Source organism: Taurulus bubalis (genome assembly GCF_910589615.1).
Source record: "Taurulus bubalis genome assembly, chromosome: 10".
In the NCBI taxonomy this organism is placed as follows: domain Eukaryota; kingdom Metazoa; phylum Chordata; class Actinopteri; order Perciformes; family Cottidae; genus Taurulus; species Taurulus bubalis.
In genome coordinates this window covers 10339971-10354161 of record NC_136598.1, presented here as the reverse complement: position 1 = coordinate 10354161, position 14191 = coordinate 10339971, and the positions used below count along the sequence as shown (strand labels likewise).

General features: G+C 42.3%; 1 protein-coding gene across 1 annotated transcript in view; it reads right to left on the bottom strand.

The window, feature by feature from the left end:
• Positions 1 to 9631, bottom strand: part of maml2 (mastermind like transcriptional coactivator 2) — a gene marked incomplete at its 5' end in the record, with an annotated part of 33595 nt that extends 23964 nt beyond the window's left edge. The window contains one exon of the mRNA XM_079225003.1: positions 9221 to 9631. Within this exon, the coding sequence (XP_079081129.1) occupies positions 9221 to 9631 (411 nt within the window). The remainder of the gene's footprint in view (positions 1 to 9220) is intronic.
• Between the last annotated feature and the right edge of the window lie 4560 nt (positions 9632 to 14191).

The window sequence follows — 14191 nt, the reverse complement described above, 5'->3', positions numbered from 1 at the left end:
TGTCACTGCTGAGACAAAGAAAGGGTGTATGCATATTAAAGGCTTTCTTCAGAGGAAAAATAAGATGACGAAAAAAAAAGGAGATGTCAAGGACTAGAGCCAGAGGAACTGTAACAATGTTTACTGGAGCGGAATTCTTCCATTAGCTCCTGACATTCATTTCTCAAACAATGTCATCAGCATCGTTTCAGACGTACAAACAGTGTGTGTCAACAGCGGTTGTGACTTTCGCCTCTCATATATTTCACATCTATAATACCCCCCCCCCCCCCCAAGGACAACTGTAGCAAAGAACCGAAACATTACCACTATGCAAATGGAGTTGAACTATGACTTGGACCCCAGAAAACAGGAGCGGGGAGGGAGGGAAGAGAAGAAAAAGTGAATGCTTGCGCCTCTTTTCAGCACTCTGCAACTCTGGAGCCTGGGAACTCCACAGCTTGGCCGGGCTCTGAGAAATATCCTGAGCTGTAATGTAAACATGTCTGAACTCTGATCTAGCATGGCCCTCCCCCTCCCCACTTCCAGTTTAACCCAGAATTCTGTGCAAAGGGGTTTGCCCGTGACATCAGGAGCCCACTTTCTCATTTCCTGAGCAGGGTAATGACCCTGGGGAGAATGGGCTGTTTGAAGTCCCACAAAGAAAGCTGCTTTGCTCTGAAGCCAATTGTTCCTCAACGGAGGAATCGAGATGGCTGCTCGCACTCTGCTCGGAATGGTTTTTGTCCGATAAATAAATCTTGTTGCGAACCCGTAAAAAGCCAGGCTGGAGTGAAGAATTACAGCGAGGTGAAGGTGAAGACATTATGTTAACGTGGCAACACGTCCCTACACCCGGTCCTCTGTGATATTCAGATCTGTTTACAAGTCCAGGAAACTCCGACATATCAGGTAGCTGATCGCCAGATAAGTGTAAGAACAGTCATAGATACGGTCTTGTTTATATATCGGCATCGCACAACAGTCGGCACTAAAACTAAACCTCCACCGCCGTCAAGTCGGTGCACAAACTGAATGCCGAATATATGAATACCGCTTTTATTTCATTTTGCATGCAACTTGTCCCCTCAAGTAACCTTGCATGCACTGCACATAAAATACACCTGAACCTGCTTGTTCCCACAGGGTTCCAGTTTCAGAGCAGGGTAGCAAAGCACTTGTGGAAAGACACTCCAAGGCACTACCAGCCCCCTCTCCTTTTCCTCCCCCCCACACCCCCCTCTCACACACACACACACACTCACACAAAATCCTGCCCTCCCTTCAATTAAGTCAAGCAGGAAAAACCTGACAAACCTCAAAGAGCTCTCTCAGCAGAAGAAATCGCATCAGGCATGAGCGGCTACCTCCACAAGGCCCCTCTGAAGATATGGATGTACATAAACATGGGCCTTTCTTGCTAAGTGGTTGCCCCCGAGCTTCACATATATTTGATGTCGAAATTTCAGATGATGGAAAGCCATAAAAAAAAATTAAAAAACATGTTTCCTCAGTCAAATGGATTAAATAGCTACGATGAAGCACTAATATATTAGTCCTCCAAAAATTCCCTGTTGATTTCGGTGGCGCAGATGAGAGTTTGTGTCTCGAGGTCCACATATTGCTTGAAATTCAAACAAAGTGCCGGCAACATCGGGAAGCATGCTGAAAGCACAAATCAACAACAAAGGGATACAGTGGGGACTCTCTAATCCAGCCCTCTTGGGAATGGAGGTATTTCAACCCAGTGAAATGTTCACTGGGATGAAATACTGAATAGTGGGGTAATTCATATTCAAAACATGAAACGAGTATCCACGCAGTCACAAGAGTCTACTGCGCAGTCTAATTTGCAGTTGGAGGATCAGCAAGAAAATGTAAACAATTGTGCACCCTCTTTGGAACTCAATTTCATATTAGGCAAGTGTAGATAGCAGGTTAGAGTATTAGAGAAATACCATGTAGACACATGTAAGGCTCCAAGTAGCTTTTATTTTCTCATAGACCCATCTGTAGATTTTGTTTTCGATTAAAGGAGCCAGTGTGTAGCAGGTGGGGAGGTCTATTCACAGATATGTAATTTAATATTCATAATTATGTTTTCTTTTGTGTATAATCATGTGAAACTAAAAATGTTTTTGTTTGCTTAGAAAGTTTTTTCCACCCAACAGTCCAAAACATTCCATTTACAATAACATCCCACTGAGAATAGTAGCATATTCTCACATTTGTGGAGATGAAACCATATAAAAGTTTGGTACTTTTGCTAGATTAGGACTTAAACGGTAATTAAAATTGCTGCAGATAATTGTTCTATTGATCAACTATACGATTAATCAATTAACCGTTTCAGCACGAGAGACATTACATTATACTTGATCTTTTAATCATGTGAGAATAAACAATGCCAAACTCACATTCATGACCCGTTATGCTTTACTGCCCTGGGTGTATATTAGCCGAGTGGACAGAAAAACAACACAACCTGCACCACCGGGGAGGAGATGTTGCAAGGTTGATGCTGATGGTGTATTTTTTCCAACGTTAACGCTGTGTCTGAAGGTAAAGCTGTTACCTTGCAAGCTCTGCTAGAGGCCGCGGACCACAGCCAAGGACTTCAACCAGATGTCTGTGGAGGAAAGGCTTTTAACCCGAGACGGGCAGCCGTTCCACTACGGGCTAAATTTACCCTAAAGACCGGGCTGTTATATACATCATACAGCAGCAGAGCAGACCTGGCCCACCTGGACTCTCAGACAGGCCTGTGTTCCTCTGAGCATGTACACACTTATATTGTATCAGCCCTTGAAGACTGAGGATGAGACGGGTCTACTACATGATTTCGGCAGCCCTCTTCAAAGACAGATACAGCCTTCCCATAGGCTGCTGAATAAAACATAAGGCGTGTGTGGCAGGGTGGGTTCGGTGTGTGTGTGTGTGTGAGATGGGTGGTTGAGTGGGGGAGTTTTTTTTTTTTTTTTATAAAGACACCTACCACTAGACATACTGTAGAACAGATGATCCATGGATGCCTTTGATTTGACACCCATCCTCACTGCCCTGCTGGGTGTCGGGAAGCTTTTGTCTTCCCCCAATTCATATGTTTCTCTTTGTTTTCTTATTGTGTTTTTTTTCTTCTTTTTCTTCTTTTTTCGACGCAGGTTTTTTTGGTAGCATGGAACTTGCTCACAAAATCTAAATTAGTCCAGAAAAAGACTGAAAGTGTGCTCATTTCAGGAGGGGAAGGCGATGCAAATCTTGCCAGGTACAGAGATGTCCCAGATTCACAGAGCGGCGCTCCTACATGTTACTGCTGCTTCTGCACGACACCACATTTGCTGAGCCTCGTCTGTTTAAGACAAATTATAGCGAATATACCTTTTGTTCTTTCTACACAGATGACATTAAATGCATCATTCAGTTAGAATATGACTATTTTTATAAAGAATATCAACTTAAATTGATTTCTTTTATCAGAATAGTCACAAAGTAGTGCAGTTCGCACAAAAGGTAGTAAAGGAACCTTCATGCTTTTCAAGTTTAATGAATTACTAAAATTGTATAATCAATAGGTGCACATCACTAAACCTTTACTGTGCTTTACTGACTTGTAATTGTTCTCCATCATTGACTGATATAACTGAGCTCATGATACCTTTTACTGTACATAATGTCCCATAGGTCTTTTCTGGGAAAATCCACTGGTGCACAGGAAGTGATGCATATTTTCTGGCATTTGGGACAACGTTTGGAACTAGGTTACCATTGGCTGGACGGACAAGGAAGAGAGAGAGCCACTATGACTGCTTGGCTCAAAGGATGTCCTCAAAATGAGAAAAAAAACGAAAATATATTGGACAACCACTTAAAGTTTCATTTTCGGACACCATCATACTAGAACTAATGATTTGTTGAAGGTCCCGACTTATGCCACCATGACACTGGATAATATTAAAAGCTGCAGTTTATCAGATTGCAAATTCAGTGTCTATAATATATTTAGTAAACAGTCAATAACTCAAAAGGGATTGAAAAATAAAGCTCCTCTGAGAAATGACATTCATCAGTGAACTTTTTTTGCGCCGCTTAAAAAAATCTGGTGTCTGGATTGGCGACCAAATGAGAAGCTTTCTTGAAGCCGGAGGCGCTCTCCCTCAAGGACATAGCAATCACGACCACACAATTTATGTGTTAGTTGTTTAGAACACATGTATGCTGATGTTATCATAAAACTCTGTTTACTGGGGAATAGGGACATTCATTTCATGCGCAATTTAGCCAGAAGATGATACCGTAGCCATTAACCAAGTCAGAATCAACACACTGTCCAAACACCGGTCATCCAGAGGCAGTAATATCCTGGAAACGGACGAGGCACAGCGTTTGCTTTGTGTGCCATATTAACCTACTACTTCCCCCTTCCTCAAAGACAAGCTGTGCTCGCGCAGATCTAGTTGGTGCTAAAAGTTAACAAACTGCCATCGGATATGACTGTGGAATGTCCAGAACATTATGTTACATGGTCCTCACTTTTATTACACCAGTCAGTAAATCTGGCTGATGCGAATCAGTTAAAAAGCCACTGTCACGTTTCCATGAGTAACATGTAATGATGATCCTTGTTGTTTATGTGGTGTCGACCAGAAGACAACACAGAAATGTATGGAAGGGGGAAGTCATAATATTATTCAACTCGGAAAAATGTTACTGCCTGAAATTAATCTAGCAAGTGAGTATAAAAACAACTATTTAGTAAGCAAATAACTCCTAACTCCAATCACATGTCATTGTCGTGCACTTTGCTCTCGTGTCAGACGGAATCATTTTGTCAAAGGAAATCTATGGTGGATCGTGAATAGCGGATGATACATCTACACATTGTGTACAATTACTGAAAAGTCTATCATGTGAAACTGTCGGTAAACACCCTTTTTGACAAAACTATCACACACTATATTGTGACATGTATTGCTTTCGAATTGCATGCATTTTTTGTTAAAAAAACAAAAAACAAAACGAACAAATTTAGAAGACAGGACATTTTCAATACATATTCCCCACCTACAAAATGCACTGTGCATCAGTAGAATTGGATTTGTGTCTAAACTCTATCTTGGAATGAGCACTAATCCCAAATAGAAGGAGGAGATTAACAGATGGCTTTACTACAGTATATGAAGGCCTATCTTAATGTTTTTTAATCAGAGCTCTATGAGCTGCACGACTCATCGCACAGCTACAGTCTATACAAAAGGGACAAGCTTAATCATGTCAGGCTTACAGAGTAGCCGCGCTGTCAATAAAACAGCACCCACGGCGATTCCAGTCATCACTAAAAGGGGCGGGGGGTCTTAAAGTAATTCAGCATCCAGACCAACTGACAGCCAGCCACCCCGAAAATAAAAGAAAACAACTTTCCTTCCCATGACAACATGGAAGTGATCTGTGGGATGAACGTGGATCCCTGCTTCATCCACGGGGCTGGGTAAAGACGTGGGCTTCACTGTGGGTGGCCCCCATAGACCTGGGCTAATTGTTTCACATCTCAGCCGAGCCAGGCTGGGATCAGACCACCGGCAGCTCTGATTCAGTCGGTTCAACAGTCAAACAGGGTATGCCAGGAAGCACTTACAGTGCCCACCCCACCCCACCCCACTCTCACACACACTCTCCATCCATCATACATGACCATGAGAGGGTAACAAGGCATTTCTTCTTCTCCGTGCTATTTGAGCAGGCTCTCAATACACTGGTCTGATCCACTGAATCAAGAGGCGTGACTGTTCAGTTTCATTGTCCTGTTGGCTGAACAACATGTACTTGAATTGTAAGTACAAAAAGGGTCACACAAAAATTGTTCTGTACAGGATGTGACACAATAAAAAAACTAAATCACATAATGATTTACTATTAAAATAAAGTGTCACTGCACATTTGTCTTGCACGACCATTGTATTGTGGTTTGCTACCTTTTCGGTTTGTGATCCACTTGGATGGACAGCTAGACTATGGATCCAAGTCATGCAAGTCATTTTAATCATCTCTAAAAGTCCAGAAGATGGAAATATCAAAAGAACAAAAATGGAAAGAAGGGTTAAGTAAGAGCAAAGTCTGAAAAAGTAAACAGCATTTTTTTTTCCTGCTTTTCCTCCCCTCTTAATAATATCGCAACCCATCAGATTTATCTTACAACCTTTTTGTGGAGGTCCTGAACCCCGAGTTAGGAACATCTGATCTGTCAACAAAAGCACAACCGACTGCAGTTGCCAATGCTGACCTTTTTTAAAGGATCCTGCAATTGTGCCAAACACATAAAGCTTGAAGAGTATTTGGGCACTGTGCCTTCTCGGCGCCACTCACAGTAGATGGTGACAGGAAACATAAGGACAGGGGAGAGGATTACAAAGGCAAAGTTATTTGGCCAGATTTGAAGCGGGAACATTGCGGGTTAAGCGATTTCTGTTACCATAACGCCTTTAAAATAAAAAAAAGAGCTGCCGCCACGCGGTAGAGTTGCAAGTGGGCAAACACAACAGGCAAACACATCAGCATACAAAGCACTTTCCCTACGAGCGCATGCTGCTCGAGGCCTATAGTTCTCAGATCTGTCACTAGAACAAGACTGGGTAATAACACAATCCTCCCCGTGCACACAGGGCTGTTAATCACCAGGCATCCCTCGCCTACTGCTTTTTCAAGGCCTGTTGGACTTTAAGTAAACACGTGCAGGAAATGTATTCAGTGGCTCTAAACATTTATATGCAAGCCTTGTGGTTCAAACGGTTTCATGGCCAGCGCATCTTTCAAGAAGGTGCTTAGTGAGCCATTTGTTAAAGGCCTGATAATAGGGCATGACAATGCGTGGCATGCAACACGCAGCGGGGCCGTGTCATTGTTTGTCCAGCCTTTAGTTTGTGTACTCGTTGATGGGCAATGAAAGATGGCTGCCTGCATGCTGATCTGATGAAACTTAACGTCTGTACATTGTAATACGAGGCTAATGTTTAGCTAGCTCTATCCTGACTCATTGTATGTGGCAAATGTATTCACTAGTACAGGTAAGAAGGGAAAGATTGAAAAACTGTTTGTGGAAAGAAAAAGAAAACCTAATCTATGAATCCATAAATATCCAAAAGGCTTTCGACGAGTTCACGCGGGCATTATGGGAAATCATTTTCCTGAGTCGTCAGATAAGTAAGCTCTCGTCTTTCTTCTTCCCCATTTCTCCAATTTCATCTAAAAGAATATCCTTTGTTAATCTGGCCTCAATGAGCACCGTTGTTAAGTGCTGCTCACTCTGCGCTCCCAGCCAGTCATAATCCATTGTGTTGTTTGCCCCTCGCTCGGTGTACATTTCCAGCGCAAATTCCAATGTGAACAGTCAATAACATGCACAGATGTGGCCATTGTAGAAACCTTACTCTTTAATTCAGAAGAATGTAGTATGGTGAAGCACAACTGCACTCCAGGAACTATCGGAAACACAAGTCGTACTCCGTTTATAGTGAGAGATTATACATATATATATATTTTTTTAAACAAAATCGCTTGAAGTATTTAGTTACAAGTTATTTGGCTTGATTTGAATAAATTCAAGAAATAACTCTGCAGTATTTACGCTGGAAAGAAGCTGTGTAAATGTATTAAGGGGGATTTCTGCAATGGCTGCTGTTCTGCTTCACCCAATCATCACGAATTGTGAAAAACGTGTTAACCTCAGGGTTGACAAAAACATGTACGCCAGGATCTCATTTCCTCCTCACCATCTTGCTGCAGTCATCAGTTTTATGTAGAACACGCTACTCCAGAGTCAACATCAGTAAAAATGAAACGGCACATGATAATGATGTTCCCTGACCTCTTTTAGACAGTCAATATAATCCGTAATGATGTGTCTTGCCTCCCATCATAATGTTCCAGGGCTGCACTGCACCTGACAGCATGAAAACTAAATATCTGGAAAGCCAGGGCGCTAAACTGCACTTTATATTAGCACCGTAAATCATGGAAAAAGCTTTTCTTGCATGTGAACATTGTGACATGTGGAGGCTATACACCCTGTCCGATTCCTGTGATCACAATGAATGAGCTGACGGAACAATAATTGTTGCCCCTTCTATGGCTTTACTGGAAAAACATTTTTTTTTTTTGTTACATTGTTTATTTTTCCATCCAGCATCTCCAGCAAATCTAGAGCGGGAACATCTGCGAGCTCTCACCCTTTTGACATCATATTGAAACGCTGCTTGGGAAATAATTCATAGTCTGGATGCTGTACTCCCTCATGTCCAATGAAAGAAAACAACAAAATAAATCTCCCATCTCACTGGCTGTGCCCTTAACAGGAAGTCAGTCCTATCAGCACCAGCAGGCACACAGAACGCCCCGCTGTGTCCCCACCTTATGTCTGTTGTTCAGGGAGAATATCCCACAACTATACTGTCCTTTATTCTCAATAACCTTTTCTCTGAAGATTCTCAAAATAAGGTCAAACAACCACCCCTCCCCCTTTCTTTTTTTAAAGAAACACTTTGAGAAACCCTGTTCAATGGCAGGTGGTATCCTCTTGAGAATGTAGGTAATGCACGCGACACAAAGCAAACTGACTTATGTGTACGGCACAATGAGGGAACAGCGCATATAAATTGGGTTAAAAAAGCCGCAGAAAGCGTCTGCATCCCTCTGCTTGGATCAGCTGCACATAGAGATGCTGACATGGTTTACACTAAATGCAAAACATCCCCATGACCCCAAAACAATTTCCTCTGAATGGATTGCTTTTCAAACCACTTGTGCTCCTGTACATCCCATCCACGTCAAGCCCCCCTGCCTTTACATTAGCAAGAGCAGGAACCAAGAGTGTATTAGTCTTGTTTTAAGATGTTGTCGTGCCATTTGATCTGGATTTGATTGCCCTGTAAGGTTCGACAGGGCCTTAACTGATCTCAGGTCACAGCAGAGCTCTTTTTTGTTTTGTTTTATTCTAAAGAAACATCAACTACAGCTCTCAGCTGACTGGCAGATTGACCCAAATGCTTGTAATGCCCGAGTTTTGTTGTCCTGTATGTTTGGGAAGAGCGTTAACTGTTTTCTTATCACAAGTAACAGCAGCCATATTGTCAAAGAAAATCATGATCACCATGGTGTCATCCTCAAGCTTTATCATCATCATCATCATTGGTGGCAAATGATGAGCATTCATTGTCACCACCATCACCAACTGGGTCTCCCCAAAACTCACCGCTATGCGTGTGGATATCTTCTGGTCGCCCTCAGCGCCCTTTAGCTCTCCGTTGGCCCTGCTGTACTCTGGAGGTTGCTGGTTCGATCCCCGGCCGCCCTTCGCCCTTCGGTTCCCGGGCCCTTGGTGGACTATGTTGAGCAGGTGAAGCGTGCTCTCGTGCTCCCGGTCCGAGCTCTCGGCCTGGCCCCTCTGGTAGCGGGTCTCGCAGGTGGAGTGGTGCCGCCTGCACAGCTCTATGCGGGCGCGCAGACGCTCCACTATGGCGCTGTGCAGCTGCGGCACCGCGGAGCCTCTGGAGGTGGCCGCCACCGGCCCGTTGCCGACCCCAGTGGGCATGGATCCCAAGCCGACCCCCAACATGGGTGCGAATGCCCCTGCAGCAGACTGAGCAGGGGTCGCTTCTCCCATGCCCGCAGGTGCCCGGCAAGTTTGGAGAGACTGAGCTTGTAATGGACCACAGGACGAGCATGGAAGACGACCAGACGTGTGCACTGAGCTATGGTCCCATGTGGAAAAGAAAAACACCACACTGCACGCACAAAGTCACTTGAGAGAATTACGACGGAGCCGATGATGTTTGTTCAAAGAGAAATTGCACAATTATCTCGTCAAACTGATAGGAATGTTACAGTGATGGGAGATTACAAGACTGGCCTGTAAAGTAAGATAAGCTCAGTGTAAAGTCACACAATGGCTCCACAGAGGCAACAAAAAAAAAAAAAGTCCCAATGTTGCAGAATTGTATTAGTGATCGAGTCCTCGGGGCTTGTAATTAAAACCGAAATGATTTACAAACACGGAGAGCTCGTGGACTCACAGCTGGAAACGGATCCACTCCTTAACGACTCAACCTCTGCTCGCGGATAAACTGCATTCAATATGAATCCTTTGGGATGATTCACAAGCACAGCACGCACAACTTCACTTCCATCGGTGGGGAGATCCGCGCTACACTGCCATCCCACTTTATCTCAAATGTGCTTCACTTGTGAAATAGTCCGGGTGGAGAGAGAAGGAAAAAAAAAAGAGGAGTGAGACCGCAAAACTGTAGAATTCAAAGTGAGCGATCGGTCGTCAGAAGAGGAGAATCTACCGACGCACGACATTCACGAAACTTCCGAGACTCACGGCATTTCGGTTTGGATTCGAGTCCTTTCTCTGCCGTCTTTCTCGTTCCACCCGGATGAGGAGGCTCTGGTGGCAGATTACAAGTCAGAAAAGCGCGCCGCCGAAACGCGCGGAGCCGTCGCGTATACGCCGATTGAGATCCGTCTCAAGTAGTCCATTGACAAGCGTTTGTCCGTGTGGTGCACCGAGGCGATAGCGGAACTACAATACACAGACCCTCATTGTATGAGCATTCCTCCTCTGACATGATACACTCACGCGGACGTTGCGGGGTCCAAACGCACACTCTAGTGGAGCGAAGGAAGAACTGCCCAGCGAGGCACAAGGGGGGCGTAACGAGGGGGCGCGTGACACCGAGGGGGCGCGTGCATGTAGAAAGTAGCTGATGAAGCAGATGAGGCAGATTTAGTGTTATTTTTAAAATATTGTATTGTGAGGGAGTTTGAGATCCCATATGACTGTTTCTGATTGGTTTATACAGTAGGCGCTTTATATGTTTCTTGATATATCAAAATAATCAAGTAGAATCAAACACAAACTCAGTTAGTTACACCGGATGTCCTCTTCAAATTAAATTAATCAGAAAAAAATGGAATAAAGGGAACAGACAAATTACTACTTGTAGTAAAAAATATGAACGTGTCTATTTTTGACACTATAACGTTGATGTGCAGTATTTATGTATACCCTGATTACACCAGGTTAATCCTACTGATATTTTTAATCTGATTAATAAGGAATACTGGTCAAGATGGCAGGGTAAAAGTTTCACAAACACCACATACAACAATGTAATGTATCAGACTTCAAAACAGCAAAAAGTTAAAAACAAAATATAATGTTCTTTTTAAAAAATCGCAAGAGACGGCAGATTAAACAAATCAGAAAATAAAAACTGCAGTTATAATAAAATCAAGTTGTGGCTCAGTTGAACTTTCACTGGTTAATTTGACTTGTCACGTTACATCACGGAACACCATATTCATGCACAAATACGGCCCACATATGAATACATACGTTCACACAACATCCTATAAAGACGACTTTTAACCCAAACAATCGATCCAACTGTAATGAAGAAGCCAATGTACCAATTAACCCCTTCCTGGCTCCCGACCTGCTCGTGTACAAATAGGGTCATTCATGTCCCGGAAACTGGAGGCGGCTGCTCTGCCTGCAGTGAACTGCAAGCCATTACTTGTTTGTTTTCATCAATACAAAAAAGCTGGGGAAAGTTCAAGTTACTAAGCACCTTTCAAATTGAAATAGAGGTAAAGGGGATATAGTTGGTTTTGCGTCCATTGTACTGCTGGTTTAAGTGGAGGGTCATGTGGCTGCAGACTTACCCTGAACACTTCGATGAAGACTTTGTACTGGATGCCAGCACACTAAGGTTCACAGCAACAACCATCACACTGACACTCACAGAGACAGGATGCATGTTTTTGTGAAGCAGAAGGAAACTGAAGGCCCCAGAGGAAAACCACACAAACGTGGGGAGAACACACAAAGTCCACACAGAAAGAAGCACAGAGGACAGCGAACCTGTGAAACACTAAAACTGGCCCTCCAGTCCTGCAACTAAAAACCTAGTGTGGACTAAACATCAGGTTTTAATTTGATTTTAGCCGTTGAGGGTCACCCCCTTCTTTGTTTTAGTAGTCAAAAGATTATAATATACCGTTATTATGAATACATGGAGATGGCAATGGACGTTAACAGCCTGCAGCAAATACTTAAGAACACCTTAAATACACTATATTATAGCAGGATTCTTGCAGAACGCTAGTAAATATCTGGTTAAAATCTTAGTTAAAGGAAAGGAAAGTAAAAATATTATTTTTATTGCACTTTTAGCTGCTCCTCTGAGTCAATCTGTCACTGGGGTCTTGGTTGAAATAGACATATTTGGATGGATTTTATTTTGTTAATTGGTGAATGAGATTCCATACTGGAAAATTAAAGTCACATCATAAAGCACAATACCATTTGTTTAACAAACCCACCACATTCTAATTTCTTGCTATATTTACTAGTAATTATACATTAAATGTAAAACAAAAAATAAGTCAGTTTGGGTTACCTTTCCTGTGTGCTAATAATTGTCCTGACTGAAACCTCTTGTGTTTGTGTGTGTTTCAGCTTCCACCAACTCTTAATCTATCTTTAGCAATGCCAATGGATGCAGCTGCTGTACGACCCAACAGGGGGCAGCAGACTTCAACTCCTGTGCATTAGAACACCAATTAAGAATGTGTGGGAGAGAGATGAGTGATGGCATTGTGGCTGCCAGAATACAGTGTTTGGGTTTTTATTTAAAGAGGAACCGTCACACCAAACTTTCACTTCTTGATTTATTCTATGTCCACAGTTTAAGTCTACCATAATACAGGCATAACAAGTCTTGTATTCTTGTGTATCCCACATGAACTGTACCACATTACCATCGCACTGGCATCGTCTGTCATATTGCTTCACAAAATCAAGACAGTTTGCATACATCAATGTTAGTAGAGAGAAGGTTTCCTTGTTTGATAGTTGTTTTCTTTCCTTTTTACAACCATCAACTGCAAAATGCACAATAAATTAATAAATTAACACACAAGCAATCTGCAAATGCTTTACAGTAGTAGCAATAACAGTGGTTAAAAAATTATCTCCGCTAGTACAGTACGTCAACCCAGTGACAGTCTGACAGTAGATCTGAGCAGTCTTCTCAATCTCGCCCAGTCAGGCTGTCATTTAACATACTACAACTCACAATCTACTACGACACGTACACAGCTCTTCTGCTTACAACGGGTATCTCTAGATAATAAATTACACATCCATTTCACTTCAGAGACTGACAGGGAGACAGGCTTTTCTTCAGTCTTTTCTTTCCTCTCTCACTCTTTGTGAATCACAGTTCACCTGAGAAGGGCTTTGCCAGTGCAACTCAAGCTGCCAGCCTCCCCATTTCATGTATAGATACAAAAAAAATCAATTTGGGAATAAAAAAGAAAAGAAAAAATAATAAAATACACGCTGTAACAAACTTAGCTTAATTTAGCCTGAACCCGTCCTCATGAATATCACTTGCTTACATGTTTCAGTAAAAAATAATGATAAAAAGAATACAAAAAGCAGTAAAAATGGTAGAAAAACATTAAGAAGTAAATCCTAATGAAATAATCCATAATACCATCTAGCACTGCATGGCCACACGATTCATAGAAAGGTCAAATAGGCATTCAACCTTTAGTGGTTCCAGCCCACAATGAAATACTGGACTTAAGTTGAACTACAAACTGATCATTCAGTTGTCCTAAATACAATATGGCTCTCACTTGAATAATATTGTGAATAATTCAATTTCTCCAAGGCAAAATTTACAGTCAAAACTGAAATAAAAAATATAAGGCAAATTAAACAAATAAAAGAGTTTAGGAAATTAAGACAAACATTCTTTCCTAAACTGTTTTTAAGTGACTCGGATCACTGGCAAATCTTCATTGTGGCACGCTGCCTCTGCGAGAAAAGCACAATGTTACATTACTGCAGTGCACCTTTTGTCTCAGACAAGTGCATCAAACAGTCAACAAGATGTGCTGCAAATATGTCATTCTATTAATAATTTACATACAGGAAACAAATACTCTTTAGAGACAGATAGCTGTAGTGTGTGGCGCATCAAAGACCAAAGACATACATCAGGAAAACATAAATATGCTATTCTCCTCCTACTTAGCTTGTATTTATGGTTTTCTTCTATTTATCTCTTGGGAGAGAGAAAGAGAGAGAGAGATTGAGGGAGGGGATATCTGAACTCCTTGGAAAGTACAACTCCTGCTTTGTTTC